The sequence below is a fragment of the Nansenia antarctica genome (assembly GCF_963989245.1).
Source record: "Nansenia antarctica genome assembly, chromosome: 7".
NCBI lineage: Eukaryota > Metazoa > Chordata > Actinopteri > Argentiniformes > Microstomatidae > Nansenia > Nansenia antarctica.
The window spans coordinates 42,379,255-42,407,240 of record NC_137677.1 but is presented as its reverse complement, the minus strand read 5'-3'; the positions used below and the strand labels follow the sequence as shown (position 1 = coordinate 42,407,240).

The 27,986-nt window shown below is 45.8% G+C and overlaps 1 protein-coding gene across 2 annotated transcripts in view; it reads left to right on the top strand.

Moving 5' to 3' along the window:
* Nucleotides 1-27,391, top strand: part of nckap1 (NCK-associated protein 1) — a gene marked incomplete at its 5' end in the record, with an annotated part of 33,822 nt that extends 6,431 nt beyond the window's left edge. For both annotated transcript variants that reach the window (XM_080536070.1, XM_080536071.1), the window contains 29 exons: nt 375-467; nt 687-743; nt 908-1,050; nt 1,249-1,339; nt 1,854-1,991; nt 2,866-2,914; nt 3,849-4,005; nt 4,181-4,237; nt 4,382-4,478; nt 4,876-4,982; nt 5,504-5,636; nt 6,352-6,433; nt 7,127-7,185; nt 10,362-10,507; nt 11,389-11,521; nt 14,309-14,428; nt 14,836-14,975; nt 16,315-16,446; nt 17,364-17,582; nt 18,946-19,076; nt 19,453-19,550; nt 20,754-20,847; nt 22,454-22,536; nt 22,893-22,973; nt 23,127-23,220; nt 24,456-24,572; nt 25,059-25,168; nt 25,809-25,898; nt 27,169-27,391. In XM_080536070.1, coding sequence (XP_080392196.1) covers nt 375-467; nt 687-743; nt 908-1,050; nt 1,249-1,339; nt 1,854-1,991; nt 2,866-2,914; nt 3,849-4,005; nt 4,181-4,237; nt 4,382-4,478; nt 4,876-4,982; nt 5,504-5,636; nt 6,352-6,433; nt 7,127-7,185; nt 10,362-10,507; nt 11,389-11,521; nt 14,309-14,428; nt 14,836-14,975; nt 16,315-16,446; nt 17,364-17,582; nt 18,946-19,076; nt 19,453-19,550; nt 20,754-20,847; nt 22,454-22,536; nt 22,893-22,973; nt 23,127-23,220; nt 24,456-24,572; nt 25,059-25,168; nt 25,809-25,898; nt 27,169-27,285 — 3,168 coding nt within the window. In that variant the 3' untranslated portion in view covers nt 27,286-27,391. The remainder of the gene's footprint in view (nt 1-374; nt 468-686; nt 744-907; nt 1,051-1,248; nt 1,340-1,853; nt 1,992-2,865; nt 2,915-3,848; nt 4,006-4,180; nt 4,238-4,381; nt 4,479-4,875; nt 4,983-5,503; nt 5,637-6,351; nt 6,434-7,126; nt 7,186-10,361; nt 10,508-11,388; nt 11,522-14,308; nt 14,429-14,835; nt 14,976-16,314; nt 16,447-17,363; nt 17,583-18,945; nt 19,077-19,452; nt 19,551-20,753; nt 20,848-22,453; nt 22,537-22,892; nt 22,974-23,126; nt 23,221-24,455; nt 24,573-25,058; nt 25,169-25,808; nt 25,899-27,168) is intronic.
* Nucleotides 27,392-27,986: the final 595 nt, after the last annotated feature.

Here is a 27,986-nt window from a genome sequence, read left to right as displayed (position 1 = left end):
TCTATTTAAACATCCTAACCTACTATACACATGAAGCGTCACTGAGAATGCAGTAGGTGGACAGGTGTAGATCATTGTCCTGCTGCTCCCCCCTGCCCCTTCAGAATCATTAAGTATGTTCGGTCATGTCAGAGTAGACTTTTGTGTTTGAAAAAAGAAAGGAACATTTACATTTATTTAGAGCAAGAGACTAAAGTTAATTATCCAGGAAACAAGTCTTCAGATTTGGCTTGTAAGACTAATTTTTAAGTCATTTAGGTTATAACTTTAAACGTATATATAACATCAAATATACAAATATAATAATATTACAAAGAGCCCAATTTTAGATTTTTGGTTAGAACCTTGTTTTTTCTTTTCTTTTTCTTTTACAGCAACAGCTTGCACAACTACAAAAAGAAAAGTCTGAGATTCTCAAGAATCTAGCTTTGTATTACTTCACATTTGTTGATGTGATGGAGTTTAAGGTAAGTTCTACTATGGAAGTGTTTTCTTCTTTTGAGTTTGGGGCTGTGATGTTCCATTGTATGATACTGGAGATTAGTAGACAAATATGCAGTTTAGGGTAGTACTGTCTGACAACAACTTTAATTCCATTCTATTTATCTAACCTATCTCATGGAAGAGGTTATTGTATTTCCAAACTACAAACATGTAATCATATGTGTTTTTCCATCTCCCTCAAGGACCATGTCTGTGAGCTGCTGAACAATATTGATGCTTGCCAAGTTTTCTTTGATATAGTAAGTTTTAAGTCAGCATCTTTTGTCACACTTGAAATTAATTGCACTGCCGTTTACGGCACACACAGATGCTTGAGAAATCAGAGTTGTTACAGGGTGCTCTTGGTGTCCAATTTTTTCTTTCCCCTCAAGGTTCTGAGGTTAATCTCCCATCTTTTTTTCAGACTGTAAACTTCGATCTCACCAAGAACTACCTTGATTTAGTGGTGACCTACACTAATCTGATGATGCTCCTGTCTCGCATTGAAGAGAGGAAAGCAATCATCGGGCTCTACAACTATGCCCATGAAATGACACATGGCGCAAGGTCAGTCCGCTTTAAGACAAGTGTCTCTGACAAACTGGACTCGCCGTCTCAAGTTACTCACAGTGGCTTGTTTTCTAATAATAGAATTGTAATAATACCGGGTTATTTGAAAGATACATTTTGTATGGTGGTGTGTGGGGTTTGCTTAGAAACTTGCTTCTGAAAAGTACCATTTACAACCTGTTTGTGTTTGTCCAGTGATCGGGAGTACCCTAGGCTGGGACAAATGATCGTTGACTACGAGAATCCCTTGAAAAAGATGATGGAAGAATTTGTTCCCCATGGAAAGGTGAATTCAAACGTGAAAGTATCAAGTCCTATCCCTACTCTTGAGCACTACCATACATGGTTGTTAGTATTAGGGTTAAAATATATATATATATATATATATATATATTTGCTTTCCTTCAGCTACTTTAGATGTGTGCATTTGATTTAGTCATTTTAACAAGTAATAATATTACTTAATATTAGTTAATATCTCTTGTAAATCACAATGTAGAGTTGCCATGAAAAGATAGACGCGACAGTTGCGTGCTTTGTTTTACTCAGAGCAATGATAGGTTGATAATGCGCAAAAAAAAGAATCCGTTGTTTACTCACTACACGTGAAGCTGGGAATCCACAACAACAAGGCTGCGTTCGTAAATTTGTACTTGCTTTTGAACACGTCCTAAAAACAAAAGTATGTTTACAAGTCAAGTCTCCCTTACTGGTAGCCTCCGGACAAACGAGAACAGTGAATCCAATCCACAAATTACAAGTATTTAGCGATCGTTACTAACCATCTTGTCTTTCCCCAGTCTCTGTCGGACGCCCTGCTGTCTCTGCAGATGGTCTACCCCAGGAGGAACCTGTCTGCAGACCAGTGGAGGAACGCCCAGCTGCTCAGCCTCATCAGCGCCCCCAGCACCATGCTGAATCCAGCCCAGTCAGACACGGTCAGTACCACAACACAACACAACCACAACACAACCACAACACAACCACACACCCGCAGCACCATGCTGAATCCAGCCCAGTCAGACACGGTCAGTACCACAACACAACCACACACCCCCAGCACCATGCTGAACCCAGCCCAGTCAGACACGGTCAGTACCACAACACAACACAACCACAACAGAACCATGCTGAACCCAGCCCTGTCAGACACGGTCAGTACCACAAAACAACACAACCACAACACAACCACACACCCCCAGAACCATGCTGAACCCAGCCCTCAGACACGGTCAGTACCACAACACAACCACAACACAACCACACACCCCCAGCACCATGCTGAACCCAGCCCTGTCAGACACGGTCAGTACCACAACACAACACAACCACAACACAACCACACACCCCCAGCACCATGCTGAATCCAGCCCAGTCAGACACGGTCAGTACCACAACACAACCACAACACAACCACACACCCCCAGCACCATGCTGAACCCAGCCCTCAGACACGGTCAGTACCACAACACAACCACAACACAACCACACACCCCCAGCACCATGCTGAACCCAGCCCTGTCAGACACGGTCAGTACCACAACACAACCACACACCCCCAGCACCATGCTGAACCCTGCCCAGTCAGACACGGTCAGAACTGTAAACCCAGTCAGTCAGACACGGTCAGAACTGTAAACCCAGTCAGACACGGTCAGAACTGTAAACCCAGTCAGTCAGACACGGTCAGAACTGTAAACCCAGTCAGTCAGACATGGTCAGAACTGTAAACCCAGTCAGACACAGTCAGAACTGTAAACCCAGCCCAGTGTTTCTGTCAGTTTGTCCCCTAAGAGTGACTCTCCGTTCCAGATGCCCTGTGAATATCTGTCCCTGGACGCTATGGAGAAGTGGATAGTATGTAAGTATGGATTACACATTGGGGGTATTTGTCTTTAATTTTCGCTAATTTAGTATTTTTGGATCAGTCACTTACCTCTCACTCGTGGCGAGGGGATACCTAATAATATAATTATTAAAGTGACTTTGATTCCCATATCAAATAATTTGTGGGTAAATGTTAGGTGACAAACGTTTAATTGTTTCTATTAAAATGCTCTGTTAGAAGACTTTTTTTTTTTTTTTACTTTATCACAATTTCTCAACACCGTGCTAGCTCAAGTAACGAGATGACTTCAGCTACGTCATTGTCTTACCTTTGTATTCTGAACAGTCATTTGAACACAACATTCTAAACGGCCGGTTTAATCTATAGTGACGGCTTTTATCTGTGCGTACCGAGAGCTGGCGACATGTGTGCTGCTAGTGCTGGCTAAAACGGGAGGGATGTCAAATGTAACCAAAATGATATAAATGGCTTATTTGATTGAGTTTTAATACCCAGCGAACGCCTCCTATTGGAGTGTTTGAAATGATCTGTGGTAAATCTCCTAAGATCTAATAGGAGGTTGACACCACTGGAGCCTGGGGAAGGGGGAGAGCATCATTTGGTCTATCTTTGATTCACACACCGCAAATGACAAGCCATGTGAATGTAAACCTTCAAAAGCTCTGATTAAGAATTGTGTGCAAGAAGAGTGCAATTGCTATTCCTAAAATGGATTTTATAATATGTATCTGTTGTCCCTTGTCTGTTTTTATGATGTTTTATTCTCCAGTTTTGTAACCTTGTACTTGTACTGGCGTGCTATCTTGGCCAGATCTCCCTCGAAAAAGAGATTTTAATCTAAAAGGACCTCCTGGTTAAATAAAGTTAAAACAAACCAAAAAGTTGTCACAGAGGTGTGTCTGTGTGTCTCTAACCTCCTCCCCCCTCTCCCCTGGCGTGTGGTCAGTCGGGTTCATCCTGTGTCACGGCGTTCTGAACAGCGACCAGGCGGCACTGAGCCTGTGGAAGCTGGCCCTGCAGAGCAGCACCTGCCTGTGTCTGTTCAGAGACGAGGTGTTCCACATCCACAAGGCTGCAGAGGACCTGTTTGTCAACATGCGCGGGTGAGCGCTCTGTTCCCTTCATAACACAGCCTTTCAACCCAATGAGAAGCCACTCAGGCAACAACACTCTAATAAAGGGTTGAATGAATAGATAGAAAGACACAGAAGCATCCGTGAAATAGTCTGCCCTTAAAGCTCGATTGTATTAACAACTCTACCTCTTCGTTTTTTACAGCTACAACAAGCGCATCAATGACATCAGAGAGTGCAAAGAGTCAGCCCTGCAACATGCGTAAGTGCTTCACTAGTCAAGGGCCCTCTCACCGACAGTATTCCAAAGACACCGAACAACACCAAGTGTTTTTTTTACGTGGCACTGACAACATTGGTCTCCTCAGAACTGTGTCTCTTACTGTGTGTTCTTGTCTGGTTACAGGGGCTTGATGCACAGAGAAAGACGCAAGTTCCTGAGGTCGGCCCTGAAAGAGCTAGCCACAGTCCTCTCAGACCAGCCCGGCCTGCTGGGACCCAAGGTACGGTACTTCGTTGCGCTCGAGTTGGCTCTGCACAGTCATTATGTTAGCATGTTGGGGACTAATGCTGTAAGTTGTTAGGATTCAGTCTTTTAAGTACTAAAAGGCAGCCGGTCTGACACAGGTTAGAGGCTAGAGTTAACTTGACTGATAGTTGGCAGTAGCAATATGACTCCTGAGGGGGGGGGGTGTTCAACGAGGTGTTTGTGGCGAACTGTTGCGTCGAGACTATTAACTGAGGTAAGCCAACGTTCGTGGAGAACGCAGCGGGTTTGTGTTCAGAAGTGTCGTTGGCTGACCGTCAGCCTTGTTGGAGCGACAGTGACACCTGTGACACCTGGAGCGACAGTGACACAGTGACACCTGACCCCCTGACCTCGTCCTCGTCCTCCCCCAGGCTCTTTTTGTCTTCATGGCTCTGTCCTTCGCCCGGGACGAGATCATCTGGCTCCTGCGCCACGCTGACAACATCCAGAAGAAGAGCACGGACGATTTCACCGACAAGTAAGGCTGTACTCTGGGCTGTACACTTAAACACTCCAATCATGTTTACTGTTCACCTATGACAAAAATCCTGTAGTGTTAGGCTAGTGGTTAGGGTACATCATAAGAACAGTGTACTGTACTCAGTGGAGGCTGGATGTAATTTCTGTTTACAAGGAAGGTCCTGTCCAGCTAGGGGGGGTGGGGTGCCCTGCCAACGTTACCTAGATCTGAGAGGACCGGGGATGGAGGTAGAAGCAGGGGTGACAGAATTGAACCTATCAGGGCATAAACATCTAGCTTCCACGAGTCCAATCCTTTTCATGTCCTTTCACGCAAGTATGTCGGTGGAAAAAGGATATGGGGCTGTTTCTGGACACAGTTCACATCTCCAATGAAAAAATAAATTAAAAAAACAATAAAAAAATGTTTTGGAGAAAAGACAACGTACAGCGATTGTCTAGAACTCTAGAGACTCTGGAGGCCAAATCTTCAATTCTGCTCTGCCACTTAGTACGGTGTCGTTGTCATGGTCCCCACAGGCACATAGCAGAGCTGATCTTCTACATGGAGGAGCTGAGGGCCCACGTGAGGAAGTATGGGCCCGTCATGCAGCGCTACTACGTGCAGTACCTCTCGGGCTTCGACGCCGTGGTGCTGAACGAGCTGGTCCAGGTGAGACGTCGGCCGGGGCCGTCTGCCTCGGAGGAGGTCCTTCCTCTGGGTGGAATTCTGTTTTTTGGGGGGTTTTTGGTTTAAGGATATATCAAATGAGCCCCTTAACCTTACAGGGACTTGTGCACGTATCTACATCTGAGAACATTGAGTCGGTGTAAGCGACGTGATTTCAGGAGTCGTTTTTCCTTTTAATCCGACCCTTACAGTGTCTACACGAGTACCTCGTGGGAAGGGGCTAAAGGGGTTAATTCTGGATTCAGTGTGTGATTGTGGATGAGGAGGGGGTGTTGGGGGGAGAGGGTTGATATTCGACGGGAGAAAAGCACAACCCGCCACTAGATGGAGACCAAGTATGTTCCAGATTTCATATTTTTCAAACCCTCCTCTTGTCTTTTCTTCCTCTTGTATCGGTTTGGTTAACCCCTTCACAGCCTTCTCTAAAACCTGCTGGGTAATGCTGGGTTTACTAATTTAGAATTTATTCTAGATTATTACAAGCATGCACCGTATGAGGCCTCATAATGTCCTATTATGAATCAATTCTCAACATGTAATTGCCTGTGGAATTTAAAAAACATTTTTTAAAATAATAACTGAGGATCATAATACCGTTCTAGATACTCATGACAAGTTTTCCAACGCATTACGACCACCTTTTAGAACGCGTGACATAAAATACGCTTCCGTAACGGTTCCTCCCCTTCTCCTCCAGAACCTGTCCGTCTGTCCGGAGGACGAGTCCATCATCATGTCCTCCTTCGTCAACACCATGACGTCCCTCAACGTCAAACAAGGTATTCAACCTAACACGACCTGCTCCACCGGCCCTCAGTAACAACCTCATCAACAACACATTTGAGACTTCCCAGTAAACAAAGAGTCCAAAAGACGTCGTCTTCTGTAGTCCATAAGACGTCCTAAAGACGTCACCTGGACGTCCTAGAAAGACGTCATCTGAACCCACGTTCAGGCTTCCCTGAGGACGTCTTTTGGACTCTTTGTTTACTGGGTTTAGGTCGATCCAATCTCATCTTATGAACGCTATTATATTATTAGACTTAATTCTCATCCAGTTACTGTAAATGTATTTTTTTTGTTTAGTAATAGTTGTACTCTGGGCATTATGGGATGTACAGGTGAAGTTAGCCCTTTTAGATGATGGATCTGGGTCAGCTTACAGCTTCCCCCCCACCCCCCTCCTCCCCTAAGAGTGAAGGTCAGGGCGTGGAGGGGAAGGTAAGCCGATCCTAGATCCGTGCCTAAGGGGCTAACTTCAGCACTTCACCCTCATACATTGTTATTGTCCTTCGCCGCGGCCCGTATCAGCCGGCCAGCCCTTTGAGCCCATTGTTGCAGTGTAGACAGGTATCCTGTTGATCATGACTGATGGAGGGCAGATGGCTAGCAGCAGGGCACAGCAGCACGGCTGCCCTCCCCGTGTCAAGGTGATCCCATATCTGAGTGAATTGTCTCTGTCGGTGTTACAGTGGAAGACGGGGACGTGTTTGATTTCAGGGGCATGAGGCTGGACTGGTTCAGATTGCAGGTAAGCCCATCAGGGAGATGAGCGCCGCAGGGGCCCCCGGGGGTGGGGGGGAGGGGGGAGGGGGGTGGGGGGGAGGGAGGAGGGGGGTGGGGGGAGGAGGGGGGTTGGGGGGAGGGAGAAGGGGGGGGGGGCGGGAGGAGGAGGGGGGAGGAGGGGGGGGAGCTGGGGCACAAGGCAGCCGGCCCCGCGGGCTCGCCGGATCGGGTTGCAACCGGGTCACATCAGGCCTAATTAGCACTGGCTAGAGCAGTAATGAGACATCAGTGTTTAGCTTGTAAACAGTCTCACTGTGTCCTTGTCAGTCCCGGCTTTAAGAGAAGAAGGATAGCCTTTCAGGCCTTTATATGGGCCTATGTAGATTAAGTCATTCATCGACATAGGCCCTAAAGGGGTTTTATGGAGGCTTCTGGAAGACAATAAAAGATATCCTTCATTTAAAGTGGGACGAAGGGTTAGCCACATGTAAGGACCTGTTCTAGCACCATTTATATTGCATGACTTAGCTTATTAGTGATTTATGAAGCATGTAGAACGTAATGTAGGGCCTTTATATACTGATTATGAAGGCTTCCGCTCCAGATTAATGATTTCAACAGGCCAGTTAATGAAGAAGTTGCTGGGAATAAATGTGATGGAAATAAGGATTCCAATCTGCCATTTGTGACAAATGTCTGTCAAAAAGAAATGTGGTTTTGCTTCATGTTGCACATTATGACATTGCCATGCTTTCTGAAAGAAAAATTACTTAATGATGCTGAGGATAGGTTCTGTGCCTTTCCCCCCCATCTCTAAGTTAATTTGAAATGAATGACAATAAATATTCTTCTTTGAAGCTCTGTTTGTTTAAGAGTTGTGTGTGCCTTTTATCCGGGCCCAGATGAATCAGGGTTCACTCCAGAGAACTAGCATATTATTTTCAAGTGCGGTTGAGCACTCTCAACGCTTGAACCCCTCAGTACTTTGCTGAGATCATCACAACCACGCCCGGCCCAGCCTACACCCCAGTGTATGGTCTCTACACCCCAGTGTATGGTCTCTACACCCCAGTGTATGGTCTCTACACCCCAGTGTATGGTCTCTACACCCCAGTGTATGGTCTCTACACCCCAGTGTACGGTCTCTACACCCCAGTGTATGGTCTCTACACCCCAGTGTACGGTCTCTACACCCCAGTGTACAGTCTCTACTTTGATCTCAGCTCAGGGGCCGGGGCCAGAAACGCTTCACTCTGAAAAGTTGTCAGTCTCAGGGAGGGAGAGGGTGAGGGAGGGAGAGGGAGAGAGAGGGAGGGAGAGGGGGAGAGGGAGAGAGAGGGAGGGAGAGGGGGAGAGGGAGGGAGAGGGAGGGGGAGGGAGAGAGAGGGGGAGAGGGGGAGAGAGAGAGAGAGAGAGAGGGAGAGAGAGGGAGAGGGAGAGGGAGGGAGAGAGAAAGAGAGGGAGAGGGAGAGAGAAAGAGAGGGAGAGAGAGGGAGAGGGAGGGAGAGGGAGAGGGAGGGAGAGAGAGAGAGGGAGAGGGAGGGAGTCAGAGGGAGGGGGGGAGAGAGAGAGAGAGAGAGAGACTTCCATGCGTGGAAAAGGGACTGTTTTCCCACAGCTGAACAACTATTTTCTCAAGTCCACCACGGTTTTTCAACTGGCTGCACTTTTTCACAGCCAGTCTTTCCTCCTTGACACTATTACAACAACAGAACCCCACAGATAGCGAGGTTTCTTCATTGTGTCCCCTCGCATTCGGATTTGCCAGGACAAAGAAAATTCAGGAAGTATTTAAACAGCCGGCTTAAGAACAGCTGATTGTATGGACAGCTATATATACACCATACGTACTCAGGTGCCTCTGTCAGGCCCTAGAAATAGACTCCAGTCACAATATGTCAGAATACACTCAGTTTAGCAAAGCGGAGACCCTTTAGCACGTACTCCACATGTGTGGAACAGAACCTGAAGCTTGTAAAGGCTTAACGAAGCCTTGATTAACCCTTTTGAAGACAAATTGTAACATTTAATGTGATCCACATAAAGGCTGCTTTAACAGGCTCCTTACTTCTGGTGCTGTGCCAAATGTGGCATATTCCTTTTTGCACCCGGTTTTACACAAAGCATGACTTTTGATTATGAATGATTTGTGAAGGTTGTTATAACCGTGGCCTTAAAATGGGTTGATTAAGGCTTCAAAGTTGTAACTTGTCTAAATTAGGACTGCATGTTCTGTTCCCTTCTGTTCTCCCAGCTCGACATCCAAAACATTGTGGCGTGATCAGCACTTACTCTAAAAATACGCCTTGCATTTCAATACTCAGTTCCCTTTGAATAATGTCTACATTTATTATCCTTACTCTTCTTCTGAAGCCACGGGTTGGAAGAGTTCAGCACCTGCTGAAGGTCTTCTTGCGGCATGCACCACCACCACGGCATACAACAGTCATTTAGTTGGCAGCGATTTAGATGATGAAAACCAGCGGGATGGCGTTCCAGTCAACGCTTTCACTGCATGTTCTCACACTTGGGTAGCAGTCACTTCTTCTGCAAAAAGTGTGTGTGTGTGTGTTTTTCTTTCAAGGATTTCACGCTTTATTTTTGGAACCTTGGCCTCTCCAAGGGCTGTTTGTACTGGTCCTACAGCTGCATCCCTGGACTTGATCTCAGAGATGGCATTACCGCTTTCTAGCTATGGCCATTTTCCTGTAATGATCTCAACGTTAAAAGAAAACAACGTTTTCTTGAACTCGCTGACACACCAAAGAGAATGTGTTTTGCATATTGTCTTCATGGGATCCCACGTGGCTGGGAGGAGAGTGTGTTGTTTGGCCATTGTCAGTATCAGCAGTATCAAGTTAGCACAAACGCTTCCCAGAATTCCTCCTCATATGTTAATGATATGGTAACTTATCCTACCACACTTTTCTCCCAGACTGATTTCCAATTCAAACTTGTCTTTGGTTTTTCTTTGATTCTTTTTGGAGGGGTGGGGAATGGGGTGGGGGTGGTGGGGGGGTTGAAGAGGGAGTACTTTTTGCAGTCAGCAATTTTCCTGCTATTAATGTAGAGTTAACATAAAAAATTACATTGTAAACCTGAGAACTACCAACTGAAACAGGACTGTAAAATTCAACTCAATCAATGTGAATGTGAACTGATAATGGTGCTTGCTGATTGGATAATGTTGTCCGTTGTTAGGCTTACACCAGTGTGTCCAAGGCTTCTCTGGGCATCGCTGACCACCGAGAGCTGGGCAAGATGATGAACACCATCATATTCCATACCAAGATGGTGGACTCCCTGGTGGAGATGCTGGTGGAAACATCAGACCTCTCCATCTTCTGGTAGGGGCCCCCTTTTACCTTCATGTTGAATGTGCATTCTGGAGGCTTGACCTATCGCTAAGCCACGCCCCAAAATAGAAATTGTCCGATCATATCACAGCGAAAGTCACTACAGGCAGAAAACTCAGACAAACAACTCGCTAATATCTGATGGTGAAAAGCTTCTAGACGAAATATTCTTGTCATCTTTAAAAAACACGTCTATTACTTACTTGTAAATCAGAAATGTGAACTCCCGCCATTGTAAGTCATTGAATGTCATTCAGTCACGGTCGGTCAGTCAGTCACTGTCAGTGAAGAATTTGAGCGAGCGTTGTTTGTTTGAGTTTTCAAAGGGGGCTTGGCTTAGTGATAGGTCTATTGACAGTGCCAACTTTATGGTTGATATGTAATGCATAGTGTATTATTATCACCAAAAAATGCCTTTCTATTAGGCTTACCAAACGTTTGAAATAAACAAATGATTATAATTTCAAAGCTTTAGCTCATTGGGGGGGGGGGGGGGGGGGGGCGGGGGGCTGTGCTCCTTTCTGTCCTTACAAAATCCATTTCAGGGACCGTCTTTACTCACAAGTGCCCCCAGAGGGGAAGCAAATAACCTTATAGACTGTATCTTTAAGCGAAGCCGTTGAGAACAACAACATTGTAAAAGGTAATAGCCCTCGCTCATCCCTCTAGACGCCATGGTAGCTGTCTGTTTAGGAGTTTTGTTTAGATATTTTTCTTCTTTTTTTTCTTTTTTTATGCACGGTGGAGACAGGACAGGAGTTTTTGGAGAGATTAGATATGAATGTACCAGATGGATATATGAGTTAAGGCCCCTTCTTTATTTTTTCCCACTTTCTCTCCTCTTCTCCTCCTCCTTCTCTCTCCTCTGATAGCTTTTACAGCCGGGCGTTTGAGAAGATGTTCCAGCAGTGTCTGGAGCTGCCCTCCCAGTCTCGCCACTCCATCTCCTTCCCCCTGCTGTGCACCCACTTCATGAGCTGCACCCACGAGCTCTGTCCTGAGGAGGTACGTAGCACACAGGGGGGGGCTGACCTCAGACCAGTCTGTCCTGAGGAGGTACGTAGCACACAGGGGGGGGCTGACCTCAGACCAGTCTGTCCTGAGGAGGTACGTAGTACAGCAGAGGGGGGCTGACCTCAGACCAGTCTGTCCTGAGGAGGTACGTAGTACAGCAAAGATGGGCTGACCTCAAATCGGTCTCATTGTCAATACAGTTGCACATTTTAAAGGTGCACTATTCAGCATTTAAATGATGGTTTGGGGGTTTCATTTGAAGAATGTCTTAAAGTATTACCAAGATATTTCAAGTAGCTCTGTTACCATATCATAATCCCCCCCTGCAAAAATCCCCTTATCATGGACGTTAAAGGGCTATTTGCATGTAAAAATGTGTAATGTACCTTTTCAATCTGCCAAATATAAAATGACTATAGATAAACCTCTTACGGTTGTTTTAAATTCCATGACATCTAAAAGACTTATTTTGTTTCAAATTATGCACGCCTCTAAACTTCTAAGAAGTGGAATCTTTCAGTAAAAAAAGCGACTGAAGTTAGCCCGTTCCGTTTTTGTAGCTCTTCAGGGGACTGTAGTCTCTAGAAGTAAGGCTCCTTCCACAGGATGTCTTTCCCACGCTGACTAATGGGGAGCGCTGCACCTCGGGGATGGGAGGCTGGGGAAACTGGGTCTGTGGTTCAGCTGTGTCTCAGCAGGCACGAGGTTCTCCCTCCGCTAAACCCCGCAGGATGGAGTCCTACCGAGAGTCAGGAAAAGCGCAGCGAAACGTCTGGAGGCCTTGGAATGTCGTGTAACGAAGCGTCCAAGTGCTGTGGTCCGTTGTACCAGGATGTGTACTGAAAACCCCAACGCTGAAAAGCATGATTTATTAAATGTGTAATTGAACCATACACCGGTGCAGCTACTAGGCCTCTCTGGGGAGATGGTGGAAGGGCCTCTGCACACACGGCGCACAACAGCTTCCTTTTTTCCAGCCGTCGAAATTCGCCAGGCGCATTCATGAAGTGTTTGTTCCTGCAAAACATTGCGCTCTCCCAATATCCATCTCGTTTGGTAAATAAGGCATATTTTCACTCCTAATTGGTTGACAAACGGTACCAAAATAAGCGGCACAATGGCGGTTCTCATGTGGGCGAGCCAGTGGTCAAAGGAGAGCCTTAGTGTAGAGCTGTCTGAGAGCACTTAGAGAAATAAAAGAGATTTATTGAGCCATAGAAGGCTTGGATTTCACTTATTCAAACACCAAACTCCCTCTCTCAGCATGTCTTCCAAATGTTCCTCTTCCTATGTCCACTCCACACAGCTTTGGACAGCTGCAAACTTTATTTATGTTGGAAAAGCACTAAATGTTTCCAAGAATATTTCCATCTTGCACAGAGAACTTTTTATAGCGGTTTATAGTAACAGTAAAAAGATCACCGAGCTTCAGCAAAGGTCAGCCTTGGCATCAAGATTCTGTTTTATTTTCTTCAGCTAACACCATTTTTACGTCAGTTATTATTATTTTAATTTATTTTTAATATTTTTTAATATTTGGCTATCATCAGAGGGGAAATTAGAAAGCAACAATTGTCATAAAGCTGTATGAAAAGCATGTGAAACTATTCCCCTCCTATTTTAGAGTGAAGAGATCATAATTGCAGCGTGCTTTGTGAAGGCGCACTGGTAGGACTCTGACGTCTGTGTGTCAGAAATGGCCTGAGGGGGGGTGAAACGAGACCTGCCACTCAGCGCTCTAAATGACAACCTCTGTTCATCTCCCTCACCCCTCAGGACATGCACACCCTCCCCCCCCCCATCTGTTTGGGTTTTCCAAAAGAGCAAACTGAATTGCTTGTCATACTTCCCTGGCACAGGGTTGTTTTCCCTCACAGGGGGAAAGTTGTTTTGCGGGAGACCAGTGTTAGAGTTCACTGTTTGGTCTGACTGGGGGGGGTCAGTTTGGGGTATAGGCTATGACTGACAGCTTCATTAAGAGCTGTCTGCCGTGTCACAAACAGCCATTCACTACTCTATCCTCTGCACCATCACCACCAATATCATCAACTACAAAATGGACTCACAGTGTTTGTATTACTTTGTAATTACTTACATCTTTCACCATTTAGCAGACACTTTTATCCAAAGTGACTTACAATTAAAAAATTACAGGTACAGTCTCCCTGGAGTCATTTTATGTCTAAGTGCCTTACTAGGGCACACTAGTGGTGAAGTTCCCAGGTGGGATTTGAACTCATGACCTTCTGATCATCAGTCCAACTCACGATTCACTAGGTCACCACTACCACCTACAAAATGCATTCACGGTGTTTGTATTACTTTGTAACTATTATATGTACAATGTAACGTTTAGTGATAACTTATTTTTACAAAAATACTTAGGGTTAACACTACAGGCAGCAATGATGAACAATGCTATAACAAAGTATAACAACACAGTAGTATAATACTAACACTATACAGTGTTTCCCAAAACACTCTAATGGTTACATAGCGCCTTTATCCAAAGCGCTTTACAACGACCTCTCATTCACCCATTCACACACATATTCACACACCAATGGCGGCAAGCTACCATGCAAGGCGCCGGCCCCGCTCACTGGGAGCAATTTGGGGTTCAGTGTCTTGCCCAAGGACACTTCGACATGTGGCCAGCCGGGGTTCGAATCGCCAACCTTGCGATCATTAGACGGCAGCTCTACCTCCTGCGCCGCAGCCGCCCCCTGTGCCACTCTACCTGTGCTAACATGTCCTGTCTCCTCCCTCCTATCCCAGAGGCACCACATCGGCGACCGCAGTCTGTCGCTGTGCAACATGTTTCTGGACGAGATGGCCAAGCAGGCACGCAACCTCATCACCGACATCTGCACCGAGCAGTGTACGCTGAGCGACCAGGTGAGAGGTCGTCGTCATGGTGATCAGTCAGGGGGCTTGCGTGGCAGATGAGTCAGCAGTTAGAACTCTCTATAGCTCTCGTCATTCACGGCGGTTGCAAACGAATCACAGTTGGGTTTGTACAAATTGTATGAAAAACACTGTAGGTAATTTTGCTAGTAGTGAGACCTGTAAAGAACAGAAAAGAGAAAAACAGCACACCTTTAATAGCATATTGCATTGGTAGGGTTGGAACTGTTGACATTCGCAAATAAAGTGTTGGAACTTTATTTGCGAATGTGGACTTTCAAGTAGGTCTTGTAGTAGCTGTGCACGTTCCCAGTGCCTTTTTCGAAACATAATTTGTCACTTCGTTCCTTATGGTTTGTGGGTGTTAAAAAGGAGTTTCCTTTTCCTCCTGTGCACAGCTACTGCCAAAACATTGTGCCAAAACCATCAGTCAGGCGGTGAACAAGAAGTCCAAGAAGCAGACTGGGAAGAAAGCTGAACCGGAGCGTGAGAAACCTGGGGTGGAGAGCATGAGAAAGAACAGGCTACTGGTCACCAAGTAAGAACAGCAGCAGCACCCCGTCCAAGGTCACCCAATAAACAATACACCCTCTGAAGGTCATAGAAGTCATAGTATTACCCCGATGTTCACTAAAAGTACTATACTGTACACGCTGAGGTTTAAAGGTTTATTCGAGTTTCAAGTGCATCTCAACAAGGGTCACAACACACTTTAAAATCAGATACAGACACATAGGTTACACGATTAGAAGTGTAGGCATGACAACAAAGTCATAACAGAAGGAAAAAGAGGAGAAAACGATGGATTTTGAAAGAGGAAAAGGAACAGCTTACAATAGGACAGGTCAAAAAAGTTAGACTTTTAATCGTGTTTTAATCAATCGATGCTGTGTCAGACTCCCTAACATGGGGGCTGGCAGTTCTGAAAATGACCCTGCCACCCACCGCTCTCTCTCTGACCGAAGAGCACGCGCTGGCGTAGGGACGAATAGGATCAGCCAAGCAGGATGGAGCCAACCAAATGATGGGCTTTAAAATGTATTAAGGACTTTGAAATCAACCCTGACCGTAATTGGAAGCCAGCACGGTGACTTAAGGAGAGGGATCATGTCTCCATTCCTTCTGGTTCTGGTCGAGATTCTTGTAGCTGTATTTTTGGACCAGTTGGGAGATTGTGTAAAGCTGTGTTTGTAAGACCCGGATAATAGTGTGTTACAGTAATCTCGCCATGACTTGACAAATGCAAGAAGCGATTTTTCTGCGTCTTGTTAGTGAAAGAGAATGTGTTATTTCCACCTACACAATTTACCCACAAAAAAAAATAAGGTTGGGAGTCCAAGATTCTTTTGTGTGTTTTTTGGGGGGAAACTAGACATCCTTCTACATGTAGTACCACATCTGTGAACTCAGGTCAGTGGTCTCCTCTGGAGGGAGATAGGAGTGATGCATCATCACAGTTCCTCTCTAGGATACAGCTGCTACCATCTGAATGCTGAGACGGGCTTTCCCCTCAGACCGTTTAATGGATATTCAGGGATACTTACTAACTCAAATCGTCCGGTTTTTAATTTATATTTCCCTGTGTCTCTGTATGTCATGCTACTGTAAAGCTAACTCCTATAATTTGCACTCCCCGCTCTAGGTATTTGGGTTTCATTTGTTACAAACCCGACTCCTAATTCTGAGCTTCCAGGACGGCACCACCAAGGCTATCATAATATTGTAAATGGAGGTTTGGGGCCAAAAACAGGATGTGAAAAGGCAACAGTAGCTGTGGTGCATGGGGGTGGGGGGGGGGGAGCTAAACCATGTGCTATGTCACAGATTCCCTCTTTAATCTGAAGAAAATGAGTTTTGAATGTGATGTGTTTTGCTAGCTTGGACAAGCTGCACACTGCGCTGTCAGAGCTGTGCTTCTCCATCAACTACACTCCCAACATGGTGATCTGGGAGCACACCTTCACCCCCCGCGAGTACCTCACCTCCCACCTAGAGATTCGCTTCACCAAGTAAGTATGCACACACACACACACACACACACACACACACACACACACACACACGCATACACATCGGCTTCCACTGAATTGTATCCATTAGGTGGGTTAAACCTACCCCCCGCCCAAACATGAATCCCGTTGATTTTCTCATGGAGGGGTTAGGGATCGGTTTATTGTTTTATGTCAAGGAACATTGACAACCATTTGTTTCTATTAATTAAAATCGAAACTCTGAAGAAAACTCCCCTGGGGTTTTTAAGATTTGTAATCTGTGATTTATTGGTCATGCAGACAAGGGCTTTTTGGGTAAGACTGATTCTTGACACCAGTCCAGAACCGAGCCTGCCCAACTAAATAAACACAGGGGGGCTGAGGAATAACAGGTATTTTCCGCTGTGGGAGTCGAGAGCTTGTGACGTGGGTGTGTTGGCTGGCCCCTCTCCCCGGGGCTGTGAACCCCTCCACGTCCCGGCCTTCCCAGCCGTGAGAGGGCCTATTACCGCCACTTACCACTCCGCCCTGCTCTGTTCCTCCAGGTCAACGGAGGATAAAACTTTTTTACTGCCCCGCCGTTCCCAGCCCTACATCTGAAGGGTGGGGAAAAGTGGCTTGTTATTTGTAAATGTTCCTAATGGTTGGTCAGAGTGTGAAAAACCCCCGGGTTTTTATCACTCGTTGCACCATACTTACGAAAAAAAAAAAAAATCACGCGGCCATGTTTGAAATGCCGTCGCCGGTCCGTGGGCCAAGTTGATCTTGAAATATATATATATATATATATATAGAGAGAGAGAGAGAGAGAGGGGCGAAAACAATGCAGGGTATTGTTGAGTTGTGTGGAAGTGTTGAAGAGTTGCCCCCAAACTCCCTGGAGTGTGTTTAACAGAGATGGCGGGGGCTTTCCCTTGTTTTGTTTTTTTCTTCAGGTCCATCGTGGGGATGACCATGTACAACCAGGCCACCCAGGAGATCGCCAAGCCCTCAGAGCTGCAGACCAGCGTCCGGGCCTACATGACGGTGCTGCAGTCCATCGAGAACTATGTCCAGATCGATATCACCCGGGTGTTCAACAACGTGCTGCTGCAGCAGACTCAGCACCTGGACAGCCACGGGGAACCCACCATCACCAGCCTCTACACCAACTGGTACACACACACACACACACACACACACACACACACACACACACACACACACCCACCATCACCAGCCTCTACACCAACTGGTACACACACACACACACACACACACACACACACACACACACACACACACACACACCATCACCAGCCTCTACACCAACTGGTACACACACACACACACACACACACACACACACACCCACCATCACCAGCCTCTACACCAACTGGTACACACACACACACACACACACACCATCACCAGCCTCTACACCAACTGGTACACACACACACACACACCCACCATCACCAGCCTCTACACCAACTGGTACACACACACACACACACACACACACACCATCACCAGCCTCTACACCAACTGGTACACACACACACACACACCCACCATCACCAGCCTCTACACCAACTGGTACACACACACACACACACACACACACCATCACCAGCCTCTACACCAACTGGTACACACACACACACACACCCACCATCACCAGCCTCTACACCAACTGGTACACACACACACACACACCATCACCAGCCTCTACACCAACTGGTACACACACACACACACACACACACACCATCACCAGCCTCTACACCAACTGGTACACACACACACACACACACACACACACACACACACACACACACACAATCACCAGCCTCTACACCAACTGGTACACACACACACACACACACACACACACACACACACACACATACCCACCATCACCAGCCTGTACACCAACTGGTACACACACACACACACACACACACACACCATCACCAGCCCCTAGTCCCCCCCCCCACACACACACACACCATCACCAGCTCCTAGTCCCTCCTAGTTGTTTGTGGTGCTGGTGGAAAGCCAGTGACAAGTACAGAAAGACTGTGTAAGGTAGGGAGATGAAAGGGATTTGGAAAGTTAGATTAACAAACAGAGGTTGTATATTGCTTCCCTTTTTTTAAATGTATCTTTATTGTATTTTATCTTTACCTTTTCTTTTTACTGTTTTCCCCTGCTTTTATATTCATTCTATGCTTGTATATGTTTTTATATTCACTTTATGTTCTTATTCCTGTTGTAAAGCACTTTGAGCTGCATTTCTTGTATGAAAGGTGCTATATAAATAAAGCTTACTTACACACACACCATCAGCAGCCTATGGTCCCCCACACATCACTCTCCTCTAGTCTCTAATATAGATCATCACTCTCCTCTAGTCTCTAATATAGATCATCACCAGTCAGGGAAGAAACACAACGCGCAAAGGATTTGGTCCTACCATTTCTCAGCTGCCTACATCGCGTGTCCCTAATGAGAACGATACTCTTCTCTCTGCAGGTATCTGGAAACACTCCTGCGCCAAGTCAGTAACGGCCACATAGCTTACTTCCCAGCAATGAAGGCCTTCGTCAACCTGCCCACCGAAAACGAGCTGACCTTCAACGCAGAGGAATATTCCGATATCTCAGGTTCGCTTCTTCAATCCTAATAGTAGTCTATTGTATTCAGGCACTCTATTTATACCCTCTTATTAAAAATCGATGCATTCTAATGATGCACTCTTATTTGACTTCACTTGACAGTATCCTGGGGTATACTATCTAGTTTAGTGGTGGTGTTTTCTTGACAATTGTTTGTAAGACTTGACAAAGGCCACGGCCGAAACCGTTGTCAATTCAAATGTACACTTTTGCATCTGGAACTAGAGTGTGCGCCTTCTACTTCATTCTATAGTATTCTGCTCCGTCGCCAGCACCTCGCCTACATTTTCTGCGGTGTGCATTCTCTTCTTTTCCAATTATGTTTTCTTGACAATCCCATAACTGTTGTTGTTATCCGACGTAGAGATGAGGTCGCTGTCAGAGCTGTTGGGGCCGTACGGGATGAAGTTCCTCAGCGAGAGCCTGATGTGGCACATCTCCTCCCAGGTGGCAGAGCTCAAGGTGAGGTTACAGAGGTCACAGAGGTTAATGGTTTAGAGGTCAAACCCCCGGCCCCTGAGCAGCAGGGTTTGACCCCCCCCCCCTTCCCGGAGCAGTTTGGACTCTGTTCTCTGTTCAGCGGTGTAGGGCATGCTGCGCTCCTCCGAACCACTGTTCTGTCATGGCAACCGAGCCAGAGCAATTATGTGGTTTCTTCATTATCCCTTAATGAGGTGTTTCCCGGAGCCAGTGTGAGTTACTTACTGGTAACTGACTTTAGATCATGTTTCTGCCCTCACTGAATAATTTTGTAACTATAAGGAGGAGATTTTAAAATTCACAGAGTTGTCAGCGAATGGTATTGACAACATTTGAAGAACTTTGTGCAAAAATAAGACTGAAAGAGACTGTGCCATGAAAAACCAAAAAAAAGCTGTTGAAATAGTCATGGTTCTTTGTTAGCCTTGCATGTCAGAGTTTCTTAACTTTAATTTACATATAACACATAACAGCTTCAACACAGCCCGGGCTATGAAGATTATGAATGTTTTTCAAATGGTTTTCTTCAGATTATAATTGGTGGTCTTGTCCCAAGAGCAAACGCAAGTGTGTGAGAACGGCGCTGGCTCACATTTACGACGCTCTAACATGCAAACCGTTCCTTTCCCCCATCTGAAAGCAATTTGTGTTCGAAAATAAGTTGCGTATCTGATTCGCAATCAGTTGTTGAGCGAAGCATGCTTCTTATTCGGTCTCCACACCATGCCGTGTTCATCAAATGACTTAACATGAAACACGTGTTCTGCTAATTCTCTCAAAGCAATGGGAGAGTGGAAGGCATGCGAGCTGCGCACATGACAGGTCTCAACACTTCAAAACCCCAATCCCTGTAGCTCGCGGTGCCAAGACGCCCATCACGAACAATTACACGGCTCTAATTGTTTTTGTAAGATCACAGCATTGTGGAGCATCTGGTGATGGTAAGGGGCTTTTCCTGTTGTGCGAAGGAGGAAAGTCTGTGGAATGAGGATGCCTAGTTTATTCTCCGCACAGCTCATCATGAGGCCCCTCACCCTCTCCTCTCTCCCTCAACTAAACCCCCTTCCCCTGTTTTCTCCTCTCTCCTACTCTGCTCTTTTTCCTCACCCTTTCCCTCGCTCACCTTCTTTTCTTTATTCTTTTCTCTGTCCCCCCCCCATCTCGCTCTCCTCTCTTCTCCTATAGAAACTGGTGGTGGACAACGTGGAAGTTTTAACTCAGATGAGGACCAGCTTCGACAAACCGGAGCAGATGGCAGCACTGTTCAAGAAGCTCTCATGTGGGTATAACTCTGCCTTTCCACTGGCCTTTCCTGGCAGGGCCAGACAGCCAGCTGCAAAGGGGCGAAATCTTGTCTTTATGGAACATTAGTATTTTTCTGATATCCAGTCAATCATACAACAGAGTACAGACACTCTCTCAGTCATCTTCTGTCTAAAGTTGGCTGGCTTTGCTTATGTCTGCTGGAGGTCAAAAGACAACTCTTTTGAAACCTTGTGTACTTTGATATTACTGTTCAATCAATCAATCAAACTTCATATATATAGCACAAGTCCTGAATGCAACTCTAAGTGCTGAACAATAGTAAATAAACCACAATACAATACAAATAAAACAAGAGGTAGGAGATAAGAAAAATAGACGTAGAAATAAAACGAAGAACAAAAACAAAACAAAACATTTGAGACACTAGGTAAAGACCAGGTGTGAAGAAGGTGTGTTTTAAGCCACTACTTTTAAAAATATCCACACTCTCTGCCACCCTCAAGTCCTCCAGCAAGCCATTCCAAAGCCTAGGGCCATAGTGGCTATAAGCAGCCTCGCTATGGGTCTTTGTCCGGAAACCTGGAACAAGAGACCAGTACCAGAGGACCTGAGGGATCTAGTGAGAGCGTATTCTAAAACCATGTCCGACATGTAGTCGACTAACAGGTAGCCAGTGCAGTGATTTTAAAACAGGTGTAATGTGTGCTCTCCTTCTGGTCCTGGTTAAAACACAAGCAGCTGAATTTTGTACAAGCTGGAGTTGATCAATGGCTTTTTTAGGCAGACCACAAAGGAGAGCATTACAATAGTCCAGCCTGCTAGTGATAAAAGCGTGCACTAGTATCTCAGTAATGGCCTGGGAGAGAAACGGACGCACTCTGGCAATATTTTTTAAGTGATAGAAGGCTTTTGGTTACATTCCTGATGTGGGCATCGAAATGTCAATGTGAATCAATGATGACACCCAGGTTTCTGGCCTGGTAAGCACTGGACTGAGTGCCAGTGACTTCAATTTAGTGGTTAGTTTCACTCTGAGCCTCTGCTCCAATGACAAGTACCTCTGTTTTGTCCTGGTTGAGCTGAAGGAAGTTCTGAACCATCCACGCATTAATGTCTATAATACCGTTTTGGAGGGCATCAATAGGGCTGGGGTCATCAGGAGACACAGCAATATAGAGCCGAGTGTCATCGGCGTAGCAGTGAAAATTGATGCCATGTTGCCTGCATATATGCTTGGCAGCATACTGTATATAAACTGAAAAGGACTGTACCTAGGATAGAGCCTTGTGGTACTTGTGGTTGATCTAGTTCTATTCATTGAGGGCAACAAAACATTCTGTGAGGTAGGACTTAAACCAGCTTAGTGCACTGCCAGAGAGGCCAACATACTTATGCAGGGTGTCTATGAGGATATTATGGTCGACTATCGAAAGCTGCACTCAGGTCAAGGAGAACAAGAACAGAGTTTTTTGTCATCCAAGTTAGTCCTACGCCCGTTCACGACCTTTACCCGGGCCGTTTCTGTGCTGCGATGGGCTGTTATTACTAGAATGTACTTTGGATCCTAAGGGACTAGAGACATGAAGAAGCTGACAGGTTGTTTGTCTTGGTTGTTTAAGCCGTGGACAGCGTGCTGAAGCGGATGACCATCATCGGAGTCATCCTCTCCTTCCGTTCGCTGGCTCAGGAGGCACTGAGAGACGTACGTTTGTTTCCCTCCACCACTTGTTACGACACAATGTATTTACACACACAACATTTATTTACTGTCTTTAGCTGGTTTCTCAACAGCACCCCATGCCAACGTTTGACATGGGTACTTGTTATGTAATATTTCTCACCTGGTGTCAAAACATATGCGCATATGTTTTGCATTTATTTAGAAATTATACAAATAAATTAACAACCCTAACCCAAACACATTTTTCATTGTTCATCGTTGTTATCATGTTCACTATTTTTTTCTCCACAAAATGACAGTAATATTACTCTATTTTGAAAAACAGGAGGACATAAATACAGATGTTCTCACCATTGTTGCCCATCCTTCCTCCTCAGGTGCTGTCCTGCCACATTCCATTCCTGGTCAGCTCCGTGGAGGACTTCAAGGACCACATTCCCAGAGAGACTGACATGAAGGTGGGAGACACAAATATCCTGTGCCGGGTTTAAGATGGAGGCGTCGTCTTGCTTCGTGCTACCTTTTAATGAGGGTTGAATTTGACATGAAGTAGACTGACTATGACGTCCTCCTGACTTGTGGTTCTGTATGTCACACTTCCATCTTCTCAGGTGGCCATGAACGTGTACGAGCTGTCGTCTGCAGCGGGCCTGCCCTGTGAGATCGACCCGGCCTTGGTGGTGGCCCTCTCCTCACAGAAGTCAGGTGGGAGAGAGAGAGAGGAGAACATGCATTATAAATGCTGGCGTTCAGTGAAGTTTTCTTTAAGGAAAACCCCATTGCTGAGTGATTCCAGAGGCAGCTTGGTAGCGAGGGATGCATATAGGCAGATGTTGATAGTAATATTGCATTCGTTTCATGAAGATAATTAACCGTGACGTTGGGTTGTCTCGCTGACGTTGTAATGACTATCATATGGTTAAGAGGGAAGAGTGAATCGATGTTGAAATCTCCCGGTTTGAAAAAGTAATCTGTTAGTAATGGCAGAGAGAGTTGGACAGACAGCCATTCCACTCTGCAGTGGCTCTTCAGGTTAGCCAGTGTTTTGTTTTGTTTTTTAACAAAGAAAACACTAGTCAACTCCCTGCCAACACTGTAATCACAGTAGATATGTTGAGTTTGTGTAGTTAACGCTGGACACCTCTCAGCACCACAGAGGGACTTGCGAAGCTGAAAGACCCAAGCACAACATCTTTGCACATCGGTATTAAGTTTTCTGGTCATGTGGCCTGCAGCCCCGGCCAATCTACGCCTGTGCAGTCCAGACAACTCTCCAACTCCCAGCCTTTCTCTCTTTTTATTAACCCAATCGCCACCATCCCCTCTCCCTGAGGATGACTGGATTGAGTGCATTTGTTACCTCCTCACAAAACCAGACATACAATGATCCCAAACCATCTCAGCTGGGTTCCCTAGCCTTACAACGTAAGGCTCTGTCTGGCTCTAATATCTATGATATCTATTATCTTTCACTAAATCACTTTTAGTTTTGTTAAAATTAATATTTTTTTTGGGAGTGGTCCGACAACTCCACCCGGTCTATACCGCTCCTCTGTCCCCGTTGGACCTGACCTTTAACTCTGTCAGGCCCGCTCAGCGCCACGGCACCTCTGGCCCGTGCAGGACGTTTTAGTTATACGACCCCGCTGTTCAAACACAACTCTCCAATGTTTGCTATCAAAACACTTATCGGCCCATCTCCCACCCCCGAGCTCCGCATATTTGAATCCCCTCCCAAGTGTTGTCCTGGTTTATATAAATTACAGTTAATTACTGAGCGTTAGTACGGTTTGTGTTGGCTCTCTGTCTTGTCGTTTGGATAATATCCAAGACTGAAAATGGATTCCCCCCTGAAGGGAGTATACTAGCCAAAAATGAGGTGTGTAAAGCTCTGGTCACGTTCATGTAACACTAACAGACGTTTCCTTTGGTGCTAATAGAGAACATCAGCCCAGAGGAGGAGTATAAGATAGCGTGCCTGCTGATGGTGTTTGTGGCCGTTTCCATGCCCACCCTGGCCAGCAACGTCATGTCCCAGTACAGCCCTGCCATCGAAGGTACCTGCTCTCCACTCAAATGTGACAGCAGCGGGTGGAAGCAGGAACAAGTCGGCAACTGACCAAATGTTCTGACTTTTGTTCTGAAAATTTAAAATAAATGTAAACGAGACACAGCTTGCACTCACACAGCTTAACTACTTTAAATGTAAAGTAGTGTTGTAGTTAACTAGGTAGTACTGGGGATTACTCACTGAATCCATTGCAATTGCAATGTTTTGGCTTGACTAGAGAGCGTGTCATTAATTTTCAACAACAACAGAAATATCTAGACATTTTTCAGAATAAAAGTTGGAACATTTTCATCGGTTGCTGACTCGTTCCTGCTTTCACCGGCTGCCGTCATAAATTCAGAAGGAGACGACTGTGTCCACAGATAATTTAACTTAAATGTGTTGTTATATGCACGGATGTGGTTCATTATAATCCCCCAGTGCTGTGAGATTTATTAGGAAAACTCATATCTAGTCATCTTTTTTTTTAAAGGTCACTGCAACAACATCCATTGTCTGGCTAAAGCTATAAACCAGATCGCCGCAGCGTTATTTACCATTCACAAGGGCAGCATTGAGGACCGCTTGAAAGAGTTCCTTGCGGTAAGTTTTATGGTGATAGTGAATTTGTTTTATATTGTTTCATGTTGTTGTTGTTTTTTTTAGCCCTTTATTATAAACAGTACTTTAATCTGTTTTTGATTTAATATCTCTCTGTTGGGTTTTCCACAAACGCTTGGCGTCTGGTGTGAGAATTTATTACCGTGTGGGAAGAAGGAGTGTATTTATTTATTTCGTTTTTGTTTTCAAGACCGGGATTGGTAAACATCCATAAAACCCCAGTGATTCTAAATGTTTTTTTAATATCAAAGATTCATTTTTCCTGGATGACTAGGCCTTGTTTTCCCCACTATTTCCACTGGAATGCCTTCTGCTGTCGGCCTGGAACGTTTGGTTTGCTGTATCACTGTTGGCCATTTATTGAACTCAATATACTGTATATTACTACAAGAGTGCCGAAACTATTTCCTATCAGAAGTCGTGAGCTCTATAACCTCCTGAACCGGGTCAATGGTTGGTTTAATTTGGAAAGCTAATGTTCCTGATCGGCCAGGTTTCCTTCCTGAAGGCGAGGCCATTAGGAACTGGTGGTGGTGTGGAGTTGTTGACCCTCAGGTTTAACATGAGTGATAGAAGACACACCGCTACATCCACACATTGAACTTGTTCTCTTGTCTCCCAGCTTGCCTCCTCCAGCTTACTGAAGATTGGCCAAGAGACGGACAAAATAACAACGCGTAACAGGGAATCGGTGTACTTGCTCCTCGATATGGTGAGTCATCCCCCCCCCCCCCCTCCATACACACAGTACGTCATCCATCCACCACGGGACTGGGATTTATGTCACCATTAGATCAAATGAAATGACCAACATATTCAGTTATGAAGTAGCCTTGATTTAAGGATCCCTATGATAGAAGTAGATTGGCATTCTAGAATATAGAACATGAACCCTCGGAACTGGACAAGTGACTCAGCGGCCATAGGTCAGGGAGGCTATCTCATAAAGCGGCCTGTGAGTCACCGATGCACACGCACGTCATCCAGCACTGGCCCGGGCCATTTATTTTGCCACTATATCATAACGAACCGACAAAATTCACTTATGAAGCAGCCTTGATTAAAGATGGATATAATATAAACAGATTGGCATTTTATGATCTAGCCCTTGGAGCTTGACAAGGGACTCCCGACACCTATATCACAGTGAGGGTGACCTCATAAACCGGCCTGTGAGTCTCCTCCAGTATTATAAATCCCAGATCCATCCAGTTCTGGGCCTAAACATGTAACCGTACTGCAGCGCATTCAAAGCAATTGCTGCAGTGTTGTGATACGTGTCTCCTCAGACATACAGTCAGTATCTCATCGTTTGGGTTCTTGTTAAAGGAAAGCTAAATAACTCGGTCGCTTAACACAGCAAGACATGAGCATAATCCAACTTTCTGTACTTTCATCTAGCGTCACTGTCCTCCGATTTATTTAGCCACTGTGTCACTCCGACACATTCAGAGTTCACGTGCGCCCTCAGTCAAGTCAACCCTGCTACGTACAGCAGAGTGACCTATCTACTAAACGGGGCTCTAGCATTGCCGTTTTTGTTTAGCGTCGTCAGCTAAAACTGAGAGATGCTGAATGGGAAACCGCTTTGTGCCGGAGAATGAACAGAGCACCCGTTTTTTTTGTTGTACTGACTGTACTGGAAATTACATATGCAGTCATGCATACACATGCATGGGCTTTTGATCAGAGAGGCTTACTCATTGGTGTGTGGGATTTGCCGTGCCTTTGAAGGCTAATCTACAGGAGGTTGTGAATACTGAGTAATGGAAAAGGAAGAATCGTCCGTCTTTATCCAGCAGCCGAGCTGGCAGATGATAGAACCCCCCCGCCCCCGCCCCCGCCCCCTCTGTCTTATCCACGGGCCCCGTTGGACTTGATAACATTGAAAAGACCGAGATCACAAAAGTGTGATTAAAACGATGTGTTTCTGTTCTCACAGTGATTGTTGTTGGCTGTGGCCGGTGTGTTTTTGTTACCAGATTGTGCAAGAGTCCCCGTTCCTCACCATGGACCTGCTGGAGTCCTGCTTCCCCTACGTGCTGCTGAGGAACGCCTACCACGCGGTCTACAAGCAGACAGTGTCCTCCTCGGCCTGACGGGGCCGTCTTCCCAGTGTGGTCCGCGGTGGGATTCTACATCCCCTACCCCAGACAGACAGTCCTGTAGATTTGAAAGGATCGGATAGGTTTCAGCATTATGGTCTCCACACCTTGGCTAGGCTGGTTGGTCATTTTCTTCGCCATACTACTTTACACCCATGCAATTGTGTCAAATTTACAGGAGTGCACAGGGGGTAGAGGGGCTAGAGGTCCGTTTGGAATTCAGAATAGATATTCGGAGGCTGTCTCCTGGGTGTGTCCTCTCCTGAGAGGCTGTCTCCTGGGTGTGTCCTCTCCTGAGAGGCTGTCTCCTCCTGGATGTGTCCTCTCCTGAGAGGCTGTCTCCTGGCTGTGTCCTCTCCTGAGAGGCTGTCTCCTGGGTGTGTCCTCTCCTGAGAGGCTGTCTCCTGGCTGTCTCCTGGGTGTGTCCTCTCCTGAGAGGCTGTCTCCTGGGTGTGTCCTCTCCTGAGAGGCTGTCTCCTGGGTAGGGCTGCACGATTAATCGATTTTAAATCGAAATCGCGATTTGAAATGATGCGATTAGCTAATCGCAAAGCCTGCGATTTGCCTGCGATTTTTTTTTTATTTATTTTTTTTTTGCTATTTAGCAGACGCTTTTAATCCAAAGCGATTTACAATTACGAATTACAGGGACATTCCCCCTGGAGTAACTGAGGGCTAAGTGCCTTACTCAAGGG